Source organism: Lolium rigidum, chromosome 3 (genome assembly GCF_022539505.1).
Source record: "Lolium rigidum isolate FL_2022 chromosome 3, APGP_CSIRO_Lrig_0.1, whole genome shotgun sequence".
Classification (NCBI taxonomy): domain Eukaryota; kingdom Viridiplantae; phylum Streptophyta; class Magnoliopsida; order Poales; family Poaceae; genus Lolium; species Lolium rigidum.
Window position 1 is genome coordinate 301443701 of NC_061510.1, and position 26544 is coordinate 301470244.

General features: G+C 47.4%; 1 protein-coding gene across 1 annotated transcript; it reads left to right on the plus strand.

Annotated features, from left to right (window-relative positions):
- Positions 1-16001: 16001 nt before the first annotated feature.
- Positions 16002-18408, plus strand: LOC124696755 (probable protein phosphatase 2C 74). Its single transcript, XM_047229435.1, has 4 exons — positions 16002-16511; positions 17213-17419; positions 17811-17981; positions 18070-18408. The coding sequence occupies exons 1-4, from the start codon at positions 16002-16004 to the stop codon at positions 18406-18408; spliced, it is 1227 nt and encodes a 408-aa protein (XP_047085391.1).
- Positions 18409-26544: the final 8136 nt, after the last annotated feature.

The window sequence follows — 26544 nt, forward strand, 5'->3', positions numbered from 1 at the left end:
GTCTTCGGTGGCTGGAGCGTGGTTTTCATTTCATATTATCCAAGCTACACAAGTGAAAAGGCAATAATGACGATCTACGACAATCCGATTGTGGTGAGAGGCTGGTATGAACTCTATTTGTTTTCATTTTTGTACATATACTCATCCATGTGAGCATGCTTAGTTGGTTCATGTGAGGTATATGTTATTTGAGAAAGTCTAGTAGTTCATGATCTCTCATGATTAGCTCCAATCTATTAATATGAGTAGCATGTCATGGATGTTTGCTTGCATTGTTTTATTCATAAGTAAGTATGGCATTGTGGTATCCTCCTCTGAATAATTCATTTATATCGACTTGGCACATGCTCACGCATGCATATGACTGAACAAGAGTCAATTAAGCCTCAATGATTTACATTGCTTCGTAGTTCTTGTATCACTTTTATGCCTCAGCTTAATTTATTTTGCCGCAAGCATGATTATGACAAGCTATCGCTCTCTTGATTTGTCGCTCCCTAGTCTTTTTGCTAGCCTTCACTTGTACCGAGCGGGAACGCTGCTCGTGCCTCCAAACACATGAAAACCAAGTTATTCCAGTAGTGTCCACCATAAATACCTATGCATGGCATTTCAAACCATTCCAAGTAAATTCTCATGCGCTACCTTTAAAATCTTCAAAATGCTTCTTAATTTGTGTTAATGTTTCATAGCTCATGAGGAAGTATGTGGTGTTTAGCTTTCAACCTTGTCATTTACTTTTGACGGACTCTCATATGGAATAGTGGCACATCCGCTTATCCAATAATTTTGCAAAAAGAGCCGGCAATGGGATTCCCAATCCCGAATTAATTAACTTAAATAGACACTCCTCCATGGTTTGTGATTGTTGGACGGCACCCGAAGGATTCGGTTAGCCATGGCTTGTGTAAGCAAAGGTTGGGGGGAGTGTCATCATCATAATAAAACTAAACTAAAAAGGCACTCCTTCATGGTATGTGATTGTTGGCAGGCACCCGAGGATTCGGTTAGCCATGGTTTGTGTAAGAAAGGTTGGAAGGAGTGCCACATAAATATGCAAATAATTCATGGGAGCCGCTCTTGAAAGTCCGGTTGGCGAGGTAGTTGGTGTACCCATTACCATTCGTTGACAACAACAAACACCTCTCAAAATAATTTTACTCCCGTCTTTATAAAATGAAAAGCTCTAGCGCATGTTAATCCCTCGCTTCCTCTCGCGAAGGGTCAATCTTTTACTTTTATGTTGTGTCTCCATCCTTTCTTTGAGCACTTTCTTGAGAGCACAACTGTCATTCTTAGTATAATATGCTTGTCTCAAAATATGATTGATTGTGGTATAACTTTGATGCTTTTATCTTTGACAATCACTACTTCTAGTCTTTCTATGAACTTCGAAGGTGCCCGGGCATTTATGTTTTGCCGATCAAATACAGTGCAAGCGAGATACCACTTTATCATACTCTCTTATGAACATTGCAATCCTGCTTATATACATGATTCATGATGCTTATTATTAATTGTTGGTACCTCTTCATGATTGACATAGCTGTTAGATGATCTTATTTGCATGTACCTCATTATGAACTCGCTCAAGTATTAGCCATATCATGAGAATATATACATCATATGAGCAAATGTGTTCGTGAAAGTTCTTTTATCGCTCGCTTGTTAACCGAATTGCTTGAGGACAAGCAATAAGCTAAGCTTGGGGGAGTTGATACGTCCAAAACGTATCTACTTTCCCGAACACTTTTGCTATTGTTTTGCCTCTAATTTGTGTATTTTGGATGCAACTAACACGGACTAACGCTGTTTTCAGCAGAACCGTTCCGTGTCTCGTTTTTGTGCGTAAATCCAACTTTCGAGAAAAACCTCGGGATTTTGACGAAAGGGCCTATTTTCCCGTAATAATGACGGAGCCGTAAGGGCAATTGAAGTGGAGGCCCGAGGGCCCCACACTACATGGCGGCGCGGCCTAGGGGGCCCGCGCGGCCATGTAGTGTGGCCCCCTGGCCGGCCTCCGACGCCCTCCTTCGGACTACTTATTCGCCTCGACCTAAAAACGCACGGGGAGAAGTCGAAGTCGCCGTAAACCCTCCGTAACGCCGCCACATCGCGAAACTCCGTCGCGGGAGCCGAAGTCTCCGTTCGGCACTCCGCCGGACGGGGAATTGGAGGAGATCATCACCGCCATCACCGCCAACGCCTCTCCATCAACCAGCAATGTTTCCCCCATCCATGTGTGAGTAATTCCCCCGCCGTAGGCCGAAGGGGATGGTAGGGATTGGATGAGATTGGTCATGTAATAGCATAAGATTGTTAGGGCATAGTGCCTAGTGTCCGTAGATGGTACTTTTATGATATTGTTGCAACTTGTTATGCTTAATGCTTGTCACTAGGGCCCGAGTGCCATGATCTCAGATCTGAACATGTTATTGATTCATGAAGATATTCGTTGTTTATGATCTTACCCGCAAGTTGTATACACATGTCGCTGTCCGGAACCAATGGCCCCGAAGTGACAAGAATCGGGACAACCGGAGGGGATGGTAGTGATGTGAGGATCACATGTGTTCACGGAGTGTTAATGCTTTGCTCCGGTACTCTATTAAAAGGAGTACCTTAATATCCAGTAGTTTGCCTTGAGGCCCGGCTGCCACCGGCTGGTAGGACAAAAGATGTTGTGCAAGTTTCTCATTGCGAGCACGTACGACTATAATTGGAACACATGCCTATTGATTGATTAGTACTTGGATACCGTTTTATTATTATCTGTAAATGCCCTGCTATGATTGCTACATGAGTTTCTCTCATCCATGCAACGCCCGTTATCCGTCCCCGTGCCTACAGTATTTTAATCCTGCTGTTTACTAAAATCACTACCGCTGTCTTTGTTACTCGTCGCCGTTATTTCACTACTGCTACTACTATAAAACCGTTACTATCGATAAACTCTTGCGAGCAAGTCTGTTTCCAGGTGCAGCTGAATTGACAACTCCGCTGTTAAGGCTTTCAAGTATTCTTTGTCTCCCCTTGTGTCGAATCAATAAATTGGGTAATACTTCCCTCGAAGACTGTTGCGATCCCCTATACTTGTGGGTCATCAACTCCCGGTCCTTATCCAGGTGGTTCTTCTGCAGCTTCTACGGGAGCGCAACCCCGGGCTTTTCGTTTCGTCAACGATGAGGGCGGACACACCCCGCCCGGGTCCTTCCGGCGCTAGTCGACACCGGGCTTCTTGCTTGCTATCATGTGCTACCTACTACTATGTATTTGGATGACATGGCACTCTCCTCTTGTATGCTATTATGTGCACCATGTATGCTACTATGTGGATTTCATGCTATTTATGTGAATTATGGTGAATTTGGATGTGTGAACTGATGTACTGTGCAAACTGAACTGCTGGAACGGTGCAAATTAAACTGCTGAAAAACAAAAAACAAAAAAATTGAGCAGGTCTACGCCGAGGGCAATGCCGTCCGCATAGACCCCTGCTGCGACCATATGGTCAGGTCTATGCCGAGGGGGTTGCCCTCGGCGTAGACGCTGAGCCTGGCCACGCGCCACGTAGCCTTAGGAGCGCATGCATATGCCGAGGGCCAGGCCGTCGGCGTAGACGTGCAGGTGGCCACACCAGGTCGTGCCATGTCGCCTCTTCTCTCGCAGGAACCCTGACATATGCCGAGGGCCAGGCCGTCAGCGTCTCTGGCCCTCCGTTAACGGCGACGGCGCGACGGGATGCTGTGCCGAGGGCATGTACGCCGAGGGGTGGACGTGGCCGTCGGCGTATGGCGCCTACGCCGAGGGCCAGCCGTACGCCGACGGCGTGGCTGTGTACGCCGAGGGACCTGGATGCCGACGAGGTACGCCGAGGGCTGCCGTCGGCGTAGCCTACGCCGAGGGCCAGGCGTGGCTACGCCGAGGGCAGCCGGCCGTCGGCGTCTGCTACGATTCCTGTAGTGGTTAAGATGCAGTGGCGGAGCTTCAAAGAAAATAATGGGCGGACCAGTCTAAGAAGAGCACAATTTCTTTATATTCTGAATCATGCATCTTCACCAGAAATTAGTCATTAGTCTGCACTTTTGCCAGTTACAGGATCAGCTGATAATCACATGTATCCATCAAATTGCTAACTGAGAAATCAGGGGAAAAAAGAAGACTATCTGAACAGGAAATTTACAAATGAGTGGTGGATCAATTCAGTGACTGGTTGCAGCAGCTAGCCCGACGAGCGATGTCGCCCAGGTGCTGGACCTCCGGCCGGTTCTTTGATACCGTACTTGTGGCGACATTCTAGCTTCGGGTGGCCCTGCTGGCTTGACCCTGCTCTGCTGCTGCTCCAGTGTTTTCCGGTCCTTGTATTTTTCTACCTAAATTTTAAAACTAGTGATCCAACGAGAGACGCTCCATGCTACGAGAAGGACAACACAGGATGAAAGGAATCGTGGAATGCATGGAGTCATGGAGATACTTGAAGTCTAGGAGTCCAGAGGCAGCGGCCACAGAAATATGTGTTGGTACTTGGTAGGCTGGGCCACTCATAGATAGGTATACATTGTTATTTTGCAAAAAATCTTGGGCGGGCCATGGCCCGGTTTGGCCCTAACTAAGCTCCACCGGTGTTAAGATAGCGTACTTTGCCATGATGCCAGCCCATCCCGCTACGACAACTAAGACAACAGAAATGTAGCATCGCCGCTCGGCCACTAATGTCCGTGCATGCGCCGATTACCAGGCTAAGGTGGCCATCACGAAGGTGGAGGTCTCGATTAACTTGGCCATCTGACCCGACAGCACCATGGCAAGGAGGACGACCACCGCGCTGCCAACCGCGTAGGCTAGGCCGTTACATCCACGATTAGCAACTACCAGGCTAAGACCGTGTCGATGACAGGTACAAGGAGAGCACATAAGAACGAGCATTACATATGGGGAACGTGAGGACCATGGGGTGGAAGCAGGGTGTGGTGGGGCACGGGGGGGGGGGGCATGCCCCTTGTCGTCGTGGTGAACAGACAGATGCCATAGGTGTTATCACCAGAATTTGACCGGATCAGAGGTGGGCCGCGATTGGAGATGGGCTTGAAGAATATACATGGAAGAAATACATGAATCGGCCTTATATACAAAGTTTGGGCTAGTTTGCCCGTGTATCTGTATTTTATTAGATCGTGTTTAGAATTAAAAGGTAGAGTTTGGCCCGTGCACGGTTAGGTGCACGCCTGAGTTAGAAAGTCCCCTGGACTATAAATATGTATCTAGGGTTATTGAAATAAACAACAATCACGTTCACAACAAACACAAACCAGGCGCATTGCCACCCCTTGTTTCGAGGGTTTCTTCCGGGTAAGCATCATGCTTCCTAGATCGCATCTTGCGATCTAGGCAGTATACGTTTATTCGTCTACCTTGTGTTACTCGTGCTGAAGCGTTGTTGATGGCGAGTAGCACTACCTATCTTAGGTGTTTTGGGGCTTGCATTGATGCTTTTCTTATACATATTTGCTTAGCAATGCCGTCCCTCGACACCTAGCTGCCCTTACACCTATCTGGGTGTAAGGGCAGCATCTTGCTTGTTCGTTGCTTAGTAGATCCGATCTGTTATAGTTGCTCCTTGTCCTTCAAGGATTAGTTTAACATCTGCATGATTAGGCCTTATGCTGGGGTTGGAGGATCCGGTAGTGCGTTAGGTGTTGTTTACCGTTCCTATAAGGGATGTTCCGGGAATTGACGTAATGTTGGTTTTTAGGCCTCTTCTAGAGATAGTTTTCATCATCTTTCGTATCTGCTAGGCCCAACTACGCGTAGGATGTTCCGGTTATGCAGTGAAAACCCTAAACTATCGTAGATTGGTTTAGCTTTGTTTTGATCAAGCAGGATCCCCATGTCATTGCAAATCCAACTTGAACCATGGGGCGATCGGCTCTTTGAGCCGATCCACAGGGCAACCTGAGAGCCGATAGGGCTCGTATTTAATGTTTACGTGTCTACCATGCAGGAGAATAATCGAAGAAATCTAACACCTTCCTGATCGGGTCTAGGTCAGGTGGCACGCCCTTGCAACCGCCGGGACGTGTGCTGGAAACTTGCGGGACGACGCGAGGTGCCAGGGGTCCACTAAGCGGCCTTGGGAGCCTCCCGGCTCTTCGTGTTGCTTAACCACTGCTCGCCGGTGAGTTTTGGCAGGCAACACATTCCGGCACGACCGGTGGGACAATCTTCTACAACATCCACGTCAACACCCGCATCCGAGATGGCGGACGAACCGATCAAGTACGAGGATCTCCTCGCGAGCATAAGAAGAAATACGATGAGCTGAAGGCCATGCGTGAAGCCGAACTCATCGGCTCCTTTGAGAAGACCCGTTCGCACGGCATCAGAGTTTAAAGGATTCACTCCCCAAGGCGTACTCGAGGGTTTGGATCTGTCTCTCCCTTCGGAGGAACGTACCGAGCCCTGCGTCGAGGAAATCAACTACGTTGTGGCTCATTCGCTACATCGGCATTCCGAGAGCCCGGTGAATACTTTGGAGCGCATTGCGCTTCATGTGGTCCAAGAAATCATGAAGCATCGGTACTCCCCTCGGGGCCTGCTCTAGGGACTCACCAGGGAGAGATGCAACTCCACACCAGGCCACCATTGCCGTACGCGATGGCAGCTCCACAACAACAAGGTTCACCAGCATACGTTGTCTACAAGGTTGGAGGTGATCCTGACGACTATCAGTTCTTATATGAGCCGCCCAAGGAGATCCCACATGGATACGTGTGCACATACGTGCCGGACTGCAACAACTGGACGCAAGCGATCCAGACTCCAACAGGAGGGATTGCCGGAGCAGGAGCGATTGTTACGGCAGGAGGGATGGCTGCAGCAGCAGGGAGTTTGGGAGCAGACGCTGAGAAACAGGCGTGGCTAGCTAAATATGCCACTGCACCAAGTCATGAAAGCTCAACTGCTACAGCTTCCACCGTGGATCAGATCAGTGCAGTCTTGAGAGACCAATTCGGTATCCTGCCGAAGAAGAAAATAATCGGCTATTCCAAGCCGTACCCCAACGAGTTTGACCTGATCCCGCTGCCACCTAAGTATCGGCTCCCTGACTTCACAAAATTCAGTGGATCAGAAGGATCTAGCTCCATCGAGCACGTGAGCCGATACTTGGCCCAGCTAGGCATGGTTTCAGCATCGGATCAGCTATGTGTAAGGTTTTTTGCGCAATCTCTCACTGGTCCAGCTTTTGGGTGGTACACCTCGTTGCAGCCAGATTCAGTTCGATCATGGAAGCAGCTGGAAGAGCAGTTTCACACACAATATCATTCAGAAGCCACTGAAGCTGGCATTGCCGATCTGACCCAGGTTCGGCAAAGGCGAGGAGAGACAGTGTCTGAATACATTCATCGTTTCAGAACTGTCAAGAACCAGTGTTATTCGGTTCATTTGTCTGAGAAAGAAGCAGTCGAGCTGGCCGTGGCAGGCCTCGCAGCGCCACTCAAGGATCTGACGTTCCAAGTAGAGTACAATTCGTTGGCGCACATGGTCCGGAGACTAACTTTGTATGAACAGCGCCACCTGAACCGTACCAAGACAAGTACAAGCGCACGATAGGCCTGGTCGATGCTGATGAGGATGAAGCTCCTTCGGAAGATCAGGAAGTCGCGGTGGCTGAATGGGCTCGGACGGCAGTACCTGTGCCCTGCAAATGGGTGAATCAACCAGGGCCTCCAAGAGGGTTTGACTTTGAGTTGAGAAAAGCTGAGCAGATTTTTGATTTGCTGCTGAAGGAGAAACAGTTGAAGTTACCCGAAGGCCACAAAATCCCTACGTCACAAGAGATGAACGGTAGGACATACTGCAAATGGCATCACACGTTCATTCACGCCACCAACGACTGCAAAGTATTGCGTGCGCAGATTCAAATGGCGATAGAATCAGGCCGATTAACTTTCGGACAATTTGCCATGAAGGTTGACACACGTCCGTTTCCTGGCGTCAACATGGTGGATCTTAGCCACTCCATAAGGTGCGAGCCAGAGTTCTCTTTTAGTGTCAACATGGCAGGGCTTGTGAGCCGCCATGGCAAAGATAAAGCAGAGAGCAGCCACTCCCGTGGCAAGGATAAAAAGGAGGCCGTTCCACGCGACCGGCCCCATGATGATGATAGACGGTACCTAACCGAGGAGGAAGTGAGAAGCGTGCGGTATCAACGTCCACTCTCCGCGCATCTCCTTAACAAATATGAGCAGCAGTACGACCGACGTCGGCGCTACGACGTAGATGATGAGAGATATCGTCGGTCTGATGTAGAGGACAGGAGGTATCGTCGGCATGATAGAAACAACAACGGGTACGAGCGTCACGCTAGAGGGAGGTCAAGGGAGCAAGATGACATGGATAGGCATTGGGACTGTCCTTTCTTTAAACATTGCTCGGGACTCAGGAATGAGCCGATTGCCAACAATCGAGAACTGCCCAGAGTGCAGACAGCAAAGGAAGAGAACAAACGAGGTTTCAGTGTTCGAGCGTCTAGGGCCTCTCCCACCTCAGGACAAGCGAGCTGAGTCATCTCAAGAAGAAGACTTTGAGGAGTCAGATGGTGAAGAAGATAGGTATCACCGGCCAAGGTGGTGCCCTGATGGACTCAGCCATTCTCAGAAGCGTAGGGTGCAGCGGCTACGAAACCTGGAGGAAGCTGAGGCACAGTACCTTGATGGCGTGTATTTCACACGTTCGTTGGGCAACCCCAAGAGGAAGGTATGATGAGCACAGCAGCAAGTTTTCCCTCAGAAAGAAACCAAGGTTTATCGAACCAGGAGGAGCCAAGAAGCACGTTGAAGGTTGATGGCGGCGGGATGTAGTGCGACGCAACACCAGAGATTCCGGCGCCAACGTGGAACCTGCACAACACAACCAAAGTACTTTGCCCCAACGAAACAGTGAGGTTGTCAATCTCACCGGCTTGCTGTACCAAAGGATTAACCGTATTGTGTGGAAGATGATTGTTTGCAGAGAAAACAGTAAAAACAAGTATTGCAGTAGATTGTATTTCAGTAAAGAGAATTGGACCGGGGTCCACAGTTCACTAGAGGTGTCTCTCCCATAAGACGAACAGCATGTTGGGTGAACAAATTACGAGTTGGGCAATTGACAAATAAAGAGAGCATGACAATGCACATACATATCATGATGAGTATAGTGAGATTTAATTGGGCACTACGACAAAGTACATAGACCGCCATCCAACCGCATCTATGCCTAAAAAGTCCACCTTCGAGGTTATCATCCGAACCCCCTCCGGTATTAAGTTGCAAGCAACGGACAATTGCATTAAGTATGGTGCGTAATGTAATCAACAACTACATCCTTAGACATAGCATCAATGTTTTATCCCTAGTGGCAACGAGCACAACACAACCTTAGAACTTTTCATCCTTGTCCCGGTGTCAATGCGGGCATGAACCCACTATCGAGCATAAGTACTCCCTCTTGGAGTTACAAGCATCTACTTGGCCGAGAGCATCTACTAGTAACGGAGAGCATGCAAGATCATAAACATCACATAAGCATAACTTTGATAATCAACATAACAAGTATTCTCTATTCATCGGATCCCAACAAACGCAACATATAGAATTACATATAGATGATCTTGATCATGATAGGCAGCTCACAAGATCCGACAATGATAGCACAATGGGGAGAAGACAACCATCTAGCTACTGCTATGGACCCATAGTCCAGGGGTAGACTACTCACTCATCACTCCGGAGAGCGACCATGGCGGTGTAGAGTCCTCCGGGAGATGAATCCCCTCTCCGGCGGGGTGCCGGAGGCGATCTCCGGGATCCCCCGAGATGGGATCGGCGGCGACGGCGTCTCAGTAATGTTTTCCGTATCGTGGCTCTCGGTACTGGGGGTTTCGTCACGGAGGCTTTAAGTAGGCGGAAGGGCAAGTCGAGAGGCGGCACGGGGGGCCCAAACCACAGGCCGGCGCGGCCAAGGGGGGGGCCGCGCCGCCCTAGGGTTTGGCCACCCCGTGGCCCCTCTTCGTCTCGTCTTCGGTCTTCTGGAAGCTTCGTGAGAAAATAGGCCTCTGGGCTTTTATTTCGTCCAATTCCGAGAATATTTCTTTACTAGGATTTCTGAAACCAAAAACAGCGAGAAAACGAGCAACTGGCACTTCGGCATCTTGTTAATAGGTTAGTTCCAGAAAATGCACGAATATGACATAAAGTGTGCATAAAACATGTAGATAACATCAATAATGTGGCATGGAACACAAGAAATTATCGATACGTTGGAGACGTATCATACCTGTACACATTGAGGAAGGCACGGCCCGATCTAGCCGTGAAAATTCAGCAAACATTGGAGACGGAGGCGCGCCCACCGAAGAAAGTATGGCGCCCTAAACAAACAAAAGCCGATGCAGAGGCATCGGCTGATACATACATGGTGTTCGTACTCCCGTCAGAGTTTCGCGCTCCAAACGACGAGGAAGTATCGGTGGCTCAATTCGACTGCGGTCCACGGCCGGTTATCTTTGAGAAGCCACGAGATAGAAGCTACGAGGCATTTGAAGGCCCTATACCGAGAGGTTATATCAATGGGCAGCCTGTCGGCAAGATGTTGGTTGACACCGGAGCGGCGGTCAACATAATGCCGTATTCCATGCTACGACGTTTGGGACACTCCAATGATGATCGATCAAGACCAACGTCACATTAAGCGATTTCAACGGCCAAGCATCGAAGCAAAAGGTGTTCCGAATGTAGATCTTACTGTAGGCCGGAAAACCATACCTACCACGTTCTTCATCGTCGACAGCAAAAGCAATTACGCTGTCCTACTAGGAAGGGATTGGATTCACGCTAACTGTTGCATTCCATCCACAATGCACCAATGCATCATATAGTGGGATGGAGATGAAGTAGAGGTCGTTCAGGCAGATGACTCAATCGAGATATCACTAGCTGCTATGAATATTTGGGAGGCAGATGACCAAGAGCCGCTCTCTGGAATCAGTTTGGAAGGCTGTGAGCGCATCGAAGCTTCGAAAAATGGGGTGAGGCTGGTCTTATCTACCGGCCGACGGAGTAGCAAGGTCCAAGACAATGGACGTACGTGGCGAGGCCGATCCCTGCGATCGGCCCCAAAAAATGGAAAGCTAAAATCTCATCTCAAGCATGTCACGTAGCTACAGTAAAAAAACCAAGACGTGGTAAACCTTCATTAAGCATTGCAATGAAGAAGGAGGCCGATTCTAGCAATCGGCCAAAATTATCCTCACCATACGTTTTGCCTGAGTTCAACATCGATCTAATGGGCAGCGGTTTTACGTCGGCTGATGAGCTGGAAGAAGTCAACATTGGACTTAATGGAGCCGACGTTCAAATACAGTGCCTCGGCTAGCTACAGAGCCGATATCCGCAGTTACCTGGCAGATTCGGCTCGGGGGGGCACCTAATCAGATGAACATGTGCGATGCATGTGCAGTGAAATATTGGGGGCCGATAGAAAAATCGGCCAGTAAAAAAAAAGTGTTTCGTCTGCGATATCGGCTTTCAACGGAAGAAAAGGTGATCGATGGTGGCAAGTTTGGCTGGCTCTGTGTGGTGGTTTTCTCAGTTTTGCGCGAGCATAGGTCCATTTGTCTGAACTGTGCGTCCTCACCGCCGTTCTCACCTTGACTAAGGCTCGGGGGGCAGCTGATTTGGTGAATGCTATGTTTTTAGAAGCCGATTGGGGTTTCATCGGCTAGCCCGCCATCATAACCCTCTTCCAAGGTGGTGAGTTGTCGCAAGAGAAGACCACTAGAGTTGCTGAAAGGAATTGGAAAAGGAAAGCCATCAGGGCCGTTCCTGTTGATGCAAAAGATAAAGCAAGGCATTATGTTCGAACAATAAGGAGTGGTTAAGGATCACCTTCAGGACTGAGACCATAGCATGGGCGTTGGATGCGGTTGCTTTGAGTCCGTTGCAGTTACGAACCTGCGCGATTGACATATGAGGTTCATGTGGCCGTGGGTTTGATCTGTTCAAACGGCGATTTGGAGATTTGAGTTTTGCTCTTTCAGATAAGTCGCAGGTTACCGTTTGAAAAGACGATAGAGCTGGCCTTGCTCGCGTTTTGGCGAAGGCCGATGCTCTGCCATTGGCTCTTAGTGTGTTGACTCACTTTAATCGGCAAAGTTGGAAAAGGGACAGAATCAGCTGAGAAATGTCTTCTTCATTAATAAGAGAGGATTTTTTTACAATGAAGAGCCGATTGCTCAAGAAAGGAAGAACGAAAGAAGATCCGATTGCTCAGGGACTACTAATCCTACATTGCTAATCCTCGCTGGCCTCATCGTCGGCATCGGAGCTGCCGTCGGCGCTACTTCCAGAGAATTCCTCGTCGCTGCCCCAGCCCTCGGCCGGAGCCTCTTCTTCCTCGTCATCATCATCATCCTCGCTGTCCGCCCAAGCACGGAAGCGCTTCGCTGGCGGATACCCGGCGGAAGAGGAGGAATCATCCTCCTCCTCTTCCTCTCCTTCCTCGTCATCGTCATCGTTCTCGCTGTCCGCCAACGCGCGGGAGCGCTTCGCCGGCGGATACCCGGCGGAGGAGGAGGAATCATCCTCCTCCTCTTCCTCCTCTACTTCTTCTTCTTCCTCCTCCTTGTCGGAGGAGGTGGGGTTCGCCCAGGAGTGGAGGTCGTCTTCACTCTCGCTCTTCAGCTCCCCTTCGATGATGAACTCGAGGTCGTCCTCCCCATCGGTCAGAGGTAAGTCACCTTCTGACCCGCCGAGTGATTGGAAGGAGAGGCCTGAGGAGATAGAGGAAGAGGAAGACATTGCTACAGGGAAAGAGGGTTTTTTGGGTGCTGATAGACAGAACGGAGCAAGGGGATGAAGTGGCGAACTGTTCGGCACGGTTAAATAAAGGGGATATAGCGGAGATTTAATGCCATTACGGTTTCCGAGGAAGTGATGTTAAAGCTATCAAATCGCGCATAGAAGTCGAGGCATCATGATGAAGGATACTGCAGCGGTTCTGCTCTGCCACGACATGACCCGACAAAGGAAAAGCAGGGTGATTTTGGAATTGTCATTTCCAAAACCAGGGGGGCATGTGTTATCACCAGAATTTGACCGGATCAGAGGTGGGCCGCGATTGGAGATGGGCTTGAAGAATATACATGGAAGAAATACATAAATCGGCCTTATATACAAAGTTTGGGCTAGTTTGCCCGTGTATCTGTATTTTATTAGATCGTGTTTAGAATTAAAAGGTAGAGTTTGGCCCGTGCACGGTTAGGTGCACGCCTGAGTTAGAAAGTCCCCTGGACTATAAATATGTATCTAGGGTTATTGAAATAAACAACAATCACGTTCACAACAAACACAAACCAGGCGCATCGCCGCCCCTTGTTTCGAGGGTTTCTTCCGGGTAAGCATCATGCTGCCTAGATCGCATCTTGCGATCTAGGCAGTATACGTTTATTCGTCTACCTTGTGTTACTCGTGCTGAAGCATTGTTGATGGCGAGTAGCACTACTTATCTTAGGTGTTTTGGGGCTTGCATTGATGCTTTTCTTATACATATTTGCTTAGCAATGCCGTCCCTCGACACCTAGCTGCCCTTACACCTATCTGGGTGTAAGGGCAACATCTTGCTTGTTCGTTGCTTAGTACATCCGATCTGTTATAGTTGCTCCTTGTCCTTCAAGGATTAGTTTAACATCTGCATGATTAGGCTTTATGCTGGGGTTGGAGGATCCGGTAGTGCGTTAGGTGTTGTTTACCGTTCCTATAAGGGATGTTCCGGGAATTGACGTAATGTTGGTTTTTAGGCCTCTTCTAGAGATAGTTTTCATCATCTTTCGTATCTGCTAGGCCCAACTACGCGTAGGATGTTCCGGTTATGCGGTGAAAACCCTAAACTGTCGTAGATTGGTTTAGCTTTGTTTTGATCAAGCAGGATCCCCATGTCATTGCAAATCCAACGTGAACCATGGGGCGATCGGCTCTTTGAGCCGATCCACGGGAGCAACCCGAGAGCCGATAGGGCTCGTATTTAATGTTTACGTGTCTACCATGCAGGAGAATAATCGAAGCAATCTAACACCTTCCTGATCGGGTCTAGGTCAGGTGGCACGCCCTTGCAACCGCCAGGACGTGTGCTGGAAACTTGCGGGACGACGCGAGGTGCCAGGGTCCACTAAGCGGCCTTGGGAGCCTCCCGGCTCTTCGTGTTGCTTAACCACTGCTCGCCGGTGAGTTTTGGCAGGCAACAATAGGATGGCTTAAGTTGGGGCCGAATGGACGCTAGAGGATTCGGGGGAGGGTTTTTGATTAGATTGGACGAACTTCCGGATGGTTTCCTCAAGAACTCAGCCAAAGGCAAAGGTAGAAGAAGAAACACACAAGGAAGAACTCTGCTCTAGATCTTTCTCTTCATTGATTTCAACAGGATACAGGTTTGTGCATACAAGGTTTCTCTCTTCGTTCGATCCTCTCGTGTACGGGTGTGCCCCCTCTCCTTATATAGGGGAGAGGGTGGCTTACAGAGGAAGAAACCCTAATGACATCTTTGACTAGACAAACTACTTTACAAAGTTAGTTTAATCATAAATGACACCGGGGTCTTCTTTAATCAGGGAGGCTGACGTCCTCCGGCTTCTTTCAGCGTCACCCTCTTCTTTATCGTCACGGCTTCGTCTAAAGCTACTTTGCTTAGCTCATCTTTGTCCTCTAGCTCTGGAGAGAATCTTTGACCAGTATTGCCGACGTGCTACAGTGCACTCCTTACCGGTAGTCCGGTATCTTGTTTACCTGGTTCCGGTATACCCCTCTTGGGGATACCGGCTTAACTTTACTTAGCCAAACTCTCAACTTTGTGCTCCGATATAAACATTAAACTGGTATCTTGATGGCTCAAACCATCCGGTTTGGCATGCCTTTGGCATACCAGGGGTCATCCCCCCAACACCCCTCCCCTACATTTGTACACATGTGTTACCTGATCGCAGAACAGAAGGTAAACGCGTTTTATTTGATTGTTGTATTATTTACAAACACGAGGTAATATGAAAATAATTAAATAGAAATAGAACCTACCGAACGTATCGGTACTATAGTTTTAATTCCGTCCAAAAGTCCTAGGCAATGTCAAAGCTGTAGCTTCTTTTTAAAGTTTTGAATATCCCTCGCTCGATGTAGCACACTCATAACAAACGTATCTACGTATTTTAAAGTTTGTTGCGTTATTATTCATGATATCTGACAACATTTTTTATATTTGTTGGGACGAATATATTAATAGTTGTAATAGTGCACATGTTTTTCATTTACACTTTGATGTGTAGAAATTGCATGGATATAAGACGAATCATGAAGTAGCCTCTCATTGTGGTAAAATTACGAGTTTCAAAAAAATTGTCTATCAGGAACTATTTTGTCAAAAGAAGTTGTGAATGGTATAATATTTATGACATATAATTCATATATTTGTTGACAATAATTATGTTCAAACTTTTTATTAAATTACGTGTAACCCTTATAAACATATAAATAGCATAATTTACAACTCATTCAAAGATATTCAAGTTAAGAGCATAGATTCATAATTTAAGTAAGCTCTAGCTAGCTAGGCTTTGGAGATATCATCCGTGCAGATTAAGCAATAAGCAGAGCTGTCAAATCTCCATGGACTCGGCTCCTCGCTAGTCAACAACTGGATGCGCCATCCGGATCACGTAAAACCAGGCCAGAATTGTATTAAACCACATGTGGCAGGCCAGCCTAGCCAAGATGATTTGGTCACTCCATTGACCGGTCAGCATCACGGACCCCTTCCTTCTCCCGTCCCCTCCTCCCCGTCTCCCTCTCCCACGTACACTATATATAATAAACCTAACTCCGGCGAGCCAGTCATCTCCTTCTCCCACAATTAGCCATCGTTAACTGCTCCAACTGCCCGTGCCCTCGGCCGATCGATTTTCCGGCCGGCTGGCGATGCTATTGTACACCGTGCAGTTTCTTTGCTCCGTCGTCGCTGCTTTTACCCGGCTCGTGCGCGCCCTCCACAAGGCCATGGCCACCGTCCTCTGCTCCCCGCCGGTCTCCGTGCCCGCTGCATCTACCGCCTCTTCTCCACTTTCCATGAGAAGGACAACGAAGGTGCACCCAATCGTCAGCATCACCGTAGGAGATGCAAGCAAGGAGCAGCAGCTGTTTGCACCCGCGGTGGATGCTTTTGCGCCGTGCAATGGTAGTGGAGGGGTCGTGGAGCAGATTGAGTCGACGAAGAAGGCGGCGAGGAGGAGGCCGTCGATGCTTGTCATACCAGTGGTTCCTGAGGCCGGCGAGACGCCGGCTGGCTGGGGGGTGGTAGTGGCCGAGAAGGAGGCCGAGGTGGAGGTGGAAGGGGAGGGGTTTTGCTTGGCGAGCAGAAGAGGTGCGAGGCATGCAAATGAGGATGCGTATTGTGCGATCACTCACAAAGTTAGAGCAGATTCCCAGCTGGTAAACTTTTTTTTCTATAACTTTTTCTCAGGGATGATCATCTGCTGTTATATTTTCGCAAGGAAATACAGATTTACTAAATAAAATCCATTCCCCTCGCTGTCCACTCCTGGATCTAGCTTCCAAAGAATAATAGTAATCAATAAACTACACACATACACATATAGTACTTTGGAATGTAAAATGTGACCATTTATGACAAACAAAACGAATTTGATCTATTTCTTGTTTGTTTTCGCATATCCAAATAAGTTACATGTGCCTTCTCTAATTTTGCTATGAAAAAACACTATGAAACAAATTCACCATGGAAATATGTTTCATTTCATGAAAAATCTACTGATACTGAATTGGTACTCTACTTTTGTCCACAATGATATTATTTCCTATTAATTTGATCAATCTTTGAAGACTTCAACTTTGGGAAAACAACTCATTCACCATATTATCTTAGAACAAAGGGAGCTTATCTGAGTCTGAGTGCATGTTTAGCAGGTTTTAACATGATTATCTTGATCATTGAGAAATAAATATGTAGTCCTGTCCCTCATATACATTTGTGCAAACAATACGGAGACGTTGACTTATGTACTGAAACACTAATTAAAAGCTGGGGCACAATTCCTGTGGATTGACTCCGTCAGAGTAGGCCGCCCATCACATGCATGAATAACAAAGTCTTTTCCTTGGTGTCTCTGCAGGCATTCTACGGTGTGTACGATGGGCATGGCGGCCGTGCGGCCGTGGACTTGGTCTCCGAGCGGCTGGGCAATAACGTCGTGGCCGCTGTACTGGCCACGACGGAGGTGCAGGAAGGTGCAGCAGAGGCGGCGTCGTCGTCGGTAGACGCCACGGTGGCCGCGATCAGAGCCGCCTACTTGTCCACCGACAACGAGTTCCTTGGCCAGGTGTGTACTATGTTTTTACCAGGTCTCTCTTGGCTAGCTGCATGAGTTGAACGCGTCAACACAACTTCCGCTGCTGTACCACATACTTTGCATGCCGACAATGGCGATGCCCATCAGTACTCCGTTAGGGTTATGATTGGGATGGCCGAAACGTGCACATTTGCTAGCTTATTCTACCTTTGCCGTGTCTCAGGCTCCACTTTTGGTGAATCTCAATTGTTAAGTTGGTAGCTAGTACCCTGTTTCAAAATAAGTATCGTATCTCTATTCAGATACAGATGTACAATTTAATAATGCGATATACATATATGTTGGAACTGATAAGATAGTTTGTATATGAATGAAACGATTTTCTTCTCAATAACTAAGTCGATCTTTGCTTGCGCTGCAGGGCCTAAGAGGTGGTTCATGTGCCGCAACAGCGCTGGTGAAGGACGGCAACCTCTATGTGGCGAACCTCGGCGACTGCCGTGCCGTCATGAGCCGCGACGGCACGGCGACCGCCCTGACCTCGGACCACACCGCCGCGAGGGGGGACGAGAGGGTCCGCATCGAGAGCTCGGTAAGCTGATCGATCGATGCACATATTCACTCCACACGGCTCGCACAACCGACTCGGGAGGCTAATCTGGACAATCGTAATCATGCAGGGTGGCTACGTGAGCTGCGGTAGCAACGGCGTCTGGAGGGTGCAGGACTGCCTTGCCGTGTCGCGGGCGTTCGGCGATGCCAGCCTCAAGCGGTGGGTGATCTCCGAGCCGGAGATCAGGAGACATACCCTCACCGCCGGCTGCGAGTTCCTCGTCCTCGCCTCCGACGGCCTATGGAACAAGGTGTCCAACCAGGAGGCGGTGGACGCCGTCTCGAGAAGCAGCAACTACGGTCGCACCTCCGCGGGCTGCTGCAAGGAGCTCGTGGACATGGCGCGGAGTAGAGGGAGCAGGGATGACATCACCGTCATGGTGGTCGACCTCAAGAGGTTCACGTAGTATAGAATGCCACGAAAAGCCAGATGGGGACTAAGACATACGACAATTTTTCCAGGAACAAGGGCAGACACGTCGTGCCAATCGTCGAGGAAGAACGTGAGCACCCGTGCGGATAGTTAGCATTAGGATTTCAGTCCTGGAGTCGGCCGGGCTAACAATCTTGCTGACCGGCCTCGGATCGGATCATTCGAACAGAGTTACAGAGAAACGAACTATACAAGCTAGTGTACTCACTAACAGATCGGGGAGAAATGAAGACGGAGAGCTCCTAAATTGATCGTGTGTAGATATCTTCAACTTTCTTTTTTTGTTTAGGAGCAATAATAAATGTCTTTTCTGTCCCTGCATGTGTGTATATATGCTTGTGCCATGAAGAAATGCCATATATGGTATGGGTAGAGATGTGGTATTACCTTTCGGGTAACCAACATTAGGCTACCTTCACCGGCCTAACCAGAGACCATGAAGATTGCCTAATATCCGAAATGGGCCTGCGTGTTGACGTTGGAGAAGAAGACTCATCCGAAGGAAAGATACTTGATGGACAAGGAAAGAAGATACGATACAGAAAGATTTAGACTATGCTTCTTTGTATCTTAGTCGTATCTGGACAGATCTCTCGAGACCTGGCATGCTATATAAATGCCAGATCTGCCGGAACACAACTTACACGCATAGAACCATCCTAAGATCAAACCTAGAGCTTAGAATCCTTGCCTCTCGGCGAGATCACCGTAGCCCATCGGTTACTCCATTGTAACCTGATATACTTTCGATAATCAAGATCGGACAAGCAGGAAGTAAGAGTTTTACCTCATCGAGGGTCCCGAATCTGGGTAAATCTCTCTCCCCATTTGTTTGGTTACCGATGTTTCGTGCTAGCCTACAGGATTCCATCAACCCTAAGCCCCTCATGGTGGGCATTTCCGGGGAACACCCCCGACAATTGGCGCCGTCTGTGGGAACTCTGCTGGTACAAGACACTTCATCAGCTGTTCCGATCTTACCGGCTACCTCAAGGCCGACATCGCCGGCATCGTCGTCGACTCCTCCATCACCAAGCTCGGGGAACTCAATTCGCTTCGGATCCTTCGAGTTTACTCCGCACTCTAACTCATCTCGTTCGACCTTCTCGGGCTTATATGATGGGTTGGAGATGGCGTTCGGGAGTGTGCAATACCGCGTCAACACCGAAGCAATCCTCCGGCTGCTTGATATTGTCGTCCCAAGGGCCTTGACTTCATCGGCTGCTGCATCGTCTGCTTTCTCCCTGATCACAGTCGATCTATCGCCTGTGATATCGGGGCCATCCCTAGCATCTTCGCCATCGACATCGCCATTCTGTTCCACGAAATCCATGTATGTCGGATCCGATGACTCAGGTCATCGGATCTAACTTTATACTATTGCCTCAACTGCAAATCCAGGCATAGGCTGGGTTCCGAAGATACACCTTTTGTTTGCAGCGCTGGATGCTCCTCTGATGAAGAAAGTATCGACAGCTTCCCTAGGACAGTCGCCTGGGGGGCGGCTCGTCATCTAGTCTACGCTATCATCAATCCCATTACAGGAGAAGAAATCTCGGAGGGCGAGCGCACTCCTCGCGCCAATCAGGGTAGACGTCGCAACACAGAAACTAGCGCCAACAATGATAACAGTACTTACACCATCACCGGAGAAGAGTGGGAGATTGGTCGTGAAGCTATAGCCAATAGTACTCCAATTCCCACTGGAGCGCTGGCAGGGACCCTCAATGCGTATCACACTATTCTGGATAAAAATCAGGATCGGTTAGCCAAAGAGAAAACGGACCTCAATCGACATCGGCAGGCAGCCGATCAATCAAGCAAAAGGCAAAGGGGGCAACCCGGACATGGAAGTGCATCTCGGAGCAACCAAGGAAGGTTTCGACCGTGGATTCCTCGCCTTTTGGAAGACGACGCAAGGGAGATAACTCAAATCTTTCCAATTCTTTCATGACCGTGGATACTGCGGGTATGATCAGGCCAAAGACTCCCGAAGGGGCAACCGCAAACCTCGCGGCTTATCTGATCAACCATCCTCCGGCACCCAACGATCTGATGGTGCAAGCTTACCGAGGCGCTCTCGAGAGCCTAACTTCTGATACTTGGAGATAAGCTTGCCCCTAGGAAGGAAAAGGGTACACATCAGGGCAATGGGTCCAAACACCATCCGAACGATGCTCGTGAAGATATCACGCAGAGCAAGATCGACAAAGCTCGTCGTCGGCGTGCCGCAAGAGAAGGCTACGATAGCGAGGACTCCGAAGAAACCCAGGAATATGATGGTGAACTACGAGGTGTCGATTGCTTGAGCAAATGGATTCGGGAGTCAATGCCACCAAAAATATTCAAGCCTACGCCCACCGACGCTGCCATGTATGATGGTCAGCAGGAGCCAAGGTCTTTGATAGACGATTACCTGCAAACGGTGATCTTGCACAAGGGAAATCAAGTAGCGGCCATGCAGTGTTTGCAGCTTTACCTGAAAGATTTGGCACGAGCTTGGTTAAGGGGACTGCCGGAGGGATCCATTAGATCCTGGGACGACCTAGTCGATGCCTTTGTCGAGAACTTCCAGGCCACGTACAAAAGACCCATCGGAATCGAAGAACTACGATTGTGTCGCCAGAAACCAATAGAATCGGTTCACACGTACATTGGGTGTTTTACTAAACTCCTGATCGCTGTCAAAGAAGTTTCTATCGAGGGCTATTGACGCTTTCAGCGACGGCATCCGAAAAGAATCCTATATCAAAGAACTTGGGCGGAAGAAGCCGAAGACCATTACAAAAATTATGGAAATTGCCAACAGTTGGGCTGATGCCGAAGACCACGTAAGGAAACCACGACCACGAAGTGACGACGAAGAGATGGCCATAAACATGATTCAGGCCATCGGCGCGATCGTCGGAAAAAGAGAAGAGACCGCGGGTACGAAGATACCAATATAGTAGCTTCGGGGTACTCCGATCGACGCGATGATCGGTATGATGATCAGCGCGGGGATAAGCGCGACGATCGTCGCGACAGAAACCGCAGTGGTTCCAGAGGAAATCGTGGCAACTACAGAGAGCGATCGCCTCGGGTCCCAGAGTTACTGTTCGCTGAACAGCTGAACGCGCTGATACGTCTCAAACGTATCTATAATTTCTGATGTTCCATGCTACATGTTTTATATACACTTTATATCATTTTTATGCATTTTCCGGCACTAACCTATTAACAAGATGCCGAAACGCCAGTTCCTGTTTTTGCTGTTTTTGGTTTCAGAAATTCTACACAGGAAATATTCTCGGAATTGCGTGAAATAAAAGGCTACATCCCTATTTTTCCAGAGGCTTCGGAGTCCGAAGGAGAGACGAAGGGGGGGCACGAGCTGGCCTGTGGTGACCCGGCATACCACTGCATGGTGTAGTATGCAAGTCTGATATAACACCAATGAAACACCGTTCCACAAGTATTATATCGCTCAGAGTGGTACAACAGAAACATATGCGGGTCCAAGGTATGTCTATAGAATTACAAAATTGACTCTATTACATAAGATCAACACAGCCTCCTACTTTACAATGAGGTAAAACTGCAGATAACTCCAGAAGAACGACTCGTAGTCTAGTCTTATCACTAACTCTATTTGTAGAGTATTTCACTAACTACAGAGGCTAAGAATAGACTCTAGCTAAATGGGAGCTAGGTTTAGGAAGCTAGTTCCCTTCTATGGCTAAACTAGGTTTTCTCCTTGATGTGTGTGGTATCTGACTCCTCTGACATGGTCCTGCCTCGTGAAGTAGATGTTGACTCCTCGGCCTTTGAGTTGTACTGTAGATCCTCCTTCGATGCCTCCATATCTAAGCAGGGGATTTAGGAGTGGGATGAGTACGAGCGTACTCAACAAGTTCATTATAGAAAAGGGGTGTTTAATGCACTAGCTACAGCATTAGACCAGAAAGTCTAATACCAATGCAAGTTTTCATAACCATTTCTTCAAAAGGTTGCTTTTATTCAGAAGAACTATGTCCGTCAGCCTTCACCGGTTTACTAGAACTTCATGGAGCTCCTTTCCGGCAGCGTTCGCGAGTTCCATATCCCGGAACGGGGAGTGACAGGTCACGGTTCTTTACACTCTGCAGAGGTGTGTTGCTTTACCCATAAGAGATCTTAACCTTGGTGCCAACCGAGTCTAGTTCTCGTCCACACTTCCTTTGGTGTGAGGCCCGGTATAAGGTCTAGCCAATCATGTTCCTCCGCTACCTCGCACACCCACCCTTTTGTAAGACTTGTCTTCCCCTATATCCATGATGAGACCGTTACGGGCATTTGTTCTCCCCTATACCGATTAAGGTAGACCGTTCCGAACAATTTTATATGCCTTCCCTATCAATCATGGATAGACCGTTCCGGACATCTTACAATCCATCATAGACCGCATTACCGTGGGGAATTAGAATGGGATCCCCACCCCACCGCTTGCCCAACCTGGGTCAAGTGTCTACGGTAAGCGCATCCGTTGATGTACGAGAGGTGGAAACACTTTTGACTACTCCGTCCCACTCCGGATCTTATGGTTAACACGGGTATTACGGCACAAGAATCACTGGCGACATTTGTTGTTTAATCCTAGATGGATATTAGCCCGTGCAATGGAACCTCCACCATATCAACACAATCCATGGTTCCATTGCCCACCACATAGTCATATTCATAGTTATGAAAGTAGTGGTTTTGATTTTTATGCAATAGTGATAATCATAGTACTTTGCAAGTAATTTGATAGAAATACTCAAATGACATGAGCAAGTGATGAACTTGCCTTTCTTGGCTGCAAGATTATGCAGGCAAGGTCTTCGATACGCAATAACTCCAAATTCTGAAATAGCATCATCGTCCGGTAAGGACGATGTTTAAAAGATTGGCAATGATGCAATAATGCATAAGTATGAGATGCAATCGCTCTAAGCGTGACCTAACCCTGATGATTTAGAATTAGTGAGTAGTACTGATTTGTTCAGGGTGTGTTGCACTTTTAGAGTGATTCACAAACAAGGTTCTTATTCAGGTTTGTGTTGCTTTAGATTCATAAGAAAGTGGTATAATGCAAAGTAACAGTCATACACACCAAAGATTAGTAGTAGTATAGTAAGTAAAGAGCAGGTTATCAGCTTTAATACTATATGGCATGGTTAATGATTACTTATTATATTCTTAAAAAGAATAACTTTTGAAGAACATGTTCTTTAATAAAGAACAAGTATAACAATTGGGTTTGTGGTCTGCTATAATTTATTACGGTTCCAGGTAGTTTACGGGTAAGTATAAGATGGACCACAACATAGTTGGATTCATCAGCAACTAGGCTTGATTGGCTTTACTTAAACATGAGCAACTTAAGCAATTAATTATTCATGGTTGCTATCAAGGTTGATTCATCTTGCTTGGTGATTGCTAGCTAGGGTTTATAGGTCCTTATAAGCAGGGTTGATGAGAATTCCTTATTTTCTTCAAAAGAATAACTTTTGAAGAACATACTTCTTAGGTAATAAGAAGTATATCAATTAGGGTTGAGGTGGTCTAAGTTTTACTGTTGGTTCTATTAAGTAAGGAATAATTGGCTCCTAAATAGGATGGTTGATAAGTATCCACACTAGTAGGGTTTAGTGGGATAGGGTTATGTAATGTAAAATAGTAGGTATAGTTGCTATTAAGGTTCATCACAATGGAGTGATGCTAAATAGGGATAAATAAGGATAATGGCTTTGGTAATAGGATCTAGGATTTTCACTAAGTTCACCCTACTTGATTATCTAAGTCCGATGAGGATGAATACATGGGATGCTCATTAGTAGTGATAGGGTTCCCATATCTTATGTGGATTTGAACTAGTATTTAATTGCTAGATATGAATCTATGATTACAAATGAAGTAACATGATCACAAGTTCTAACCTAGGGTTTAGGTTAGAAGCAAACTAGGATTTATATGAATTAATGGAGCTAGGATTTGGTGCATAGTTGAATTAGGGTTTTAGGGTTCCACATAAAATTATGAGGTTATCACTTGGTTTATAATGAAACTAGGGTTTCCTAATTACCCTATAATTATTGGATTAATAACTTCATTAATAAAGTTGAAGTTATTAATAATTTTGAATTAAAAATAATATTAGATTTGATATTTTATTATTTTAAACAATTAATAATTGAGGCATTTATTAATTAGGGTTTTAAATCCTCCTAATAAGGATTTAATAAGTTAATAGAAAAGGAAAAATAACTTTAATGTTTTCCTTATTGACTTTCTGGTTTTTATTTATTTTAAACCTTTTTCCTAATTATTGAATTTTAACTGAATTTAGAACTAAAATTAAAGGCTTTAAATAACAAGTATTAAACAATTAAATTTTTATTAAAAATAAAAATTTCATATTATATTTTTATTAAATAGAATTTACTTTTATAAGAATTTTGATGTCTTATTTTTATTTTTCTGACTTAAATTGAATTTTCTAAATTTGTTTGAAGTTGCGGCAATTTTACGGATTTAACTAAAACGGGAAATAACTAAACCTACCCAGATAGTTCACCCACGCAGTCACTGACAGGTGGGGTCCCTGCCACGTCAGCTGCCACGCAATTTTGACCGAAGTCAAACTCCAGACGTGGCGCTGGAGCTCTGGCCGGCGGCCAGTCGAGGTCGATGTCGATGCTAGAGGACCTCCGCGGTGTGGTGCGCATGCTCATTCGCATCAGCGTGACTCGGGGAACCTAACGGTGGTCTCGCCGCTAATTATTGGTCATCGGAGAGTGGCCGGCGACGAGGTGAAACGGCGGTGCTCACAGGCTCACGGTGCGGCGAGGCTACGGATCATAATCGGGCAAAACGAGCACACTGGGAGATTGAGGAGCTCACCAGAAGCACGTATGGCTTGACGGCGAGGTCGGAGCTGGCCCAAATCGCCGGATTGGGCCATTACCGGCGCCGGAGAAGATGGCCAGGCGTGATCGATTGAAGACGTGTTGGCTCGATTCCCGGCGTACGGTGACCAAGTCGAGGACGACGGTCACAGTGGTGCTCACGGCGGGGCCTGGGGATGCTCCATTCGTCGCGGGTGAGAATCGACCAGTGGCTAGGGTTTCCATCTGGGGAGAAATTCTGGAGCAGAGGGAAAAGAACTGGGGCGAGGGTTCGTCGTGGGGCTTTATACGATGCTAGGAGGGTGCCTCGTCACGAATTGGAGTAAGGAGAGGACGCCAGCGAGGGAGAGAAGGAGAACACGGCTGATGGCGTGTATTTCACACGTTCGTTGGGCAACCCCAAGAGGAAGGTATGATGCGCACAGCAGCAAGTTTTCCCTCAGAAAGAAACCAAGGTTTATCGAACCAGGAGGAGCCAAGAAGCACGTTGAAGGTTGATGGCGGCGGGATGTAGTGCGACGCAACACCAGAGATTCCGGCGCCAACGTGGAACCTGCACAACACAACCAAAGTACTTTGCCCCAACGAAACGGTGAGGTTGTCAATCTCACCGAGCTTCGTTGTAACAAAGGATTAACCGTATTGTGTGGAAGATGATTGTTTGCGAGAGAAAACGGTAAAAACAAGTATTGCGGCAGATTTGTATTTCGGTATTAAAGAATGGACCGGGGTCCACGGTTCACTAGAGGTGTCTCTCCCATAAGATAAAAGCATGTTGGGTGAACAAATTACGGTCGGGCAATTGACAAATAGAGAGGGCATAACAATGCACATACATGACATGATAAGTATAGTGAGATTTAATTGGGCATTACGACAAAGTACATAGACCGCCATCCAAGCGCATCTATGCCTAAAAAGTCCACCTTCGAGGTTATCATCCGAACCCCCTCCGGTATTAAGTTGCTAACAACGAGACAATTGCATTAAGTATGGTGCGTAATGTAATCAACAACTACATCCTCGGACATAGCGCCAATGTTTTATCCCTAGTGGCAACGACACAACACAACCTTAGAACTTTACGTCCACTGTCCCAGGTGTCAATGCGAGGCATGAACCCACTATCGAGCATAAGTACTCCCTCTTGGAGTTAAAAGTAAAAACTTGGCCGAGCCTCTACTAGAAACGGAGAGCATGCA

Coding starts and splice junctions, on each gene's coding strand:
- LOC124696755 (XM_047229435.1), top strand. CDS start 16,002: ATGCTATTGTACACCGTGCAGTTTCTTTGCTCCGTCGTCGCTGCTTTT. Junction 16,512..17,212: donor TTAGAGCAGATTCCCAGCTG/GTAAACTTTTTT, acceptor GTGTCTCTGCAG/GCATTCTACGGTGTGTACGA. Junction 17,982..18,069: donor GGGTCCGCATCGAGAGCTCG/GTAAGCTGATCG, acceptor GTAATCATGCAG/GGTGGCTACGTGAGCTGCGG.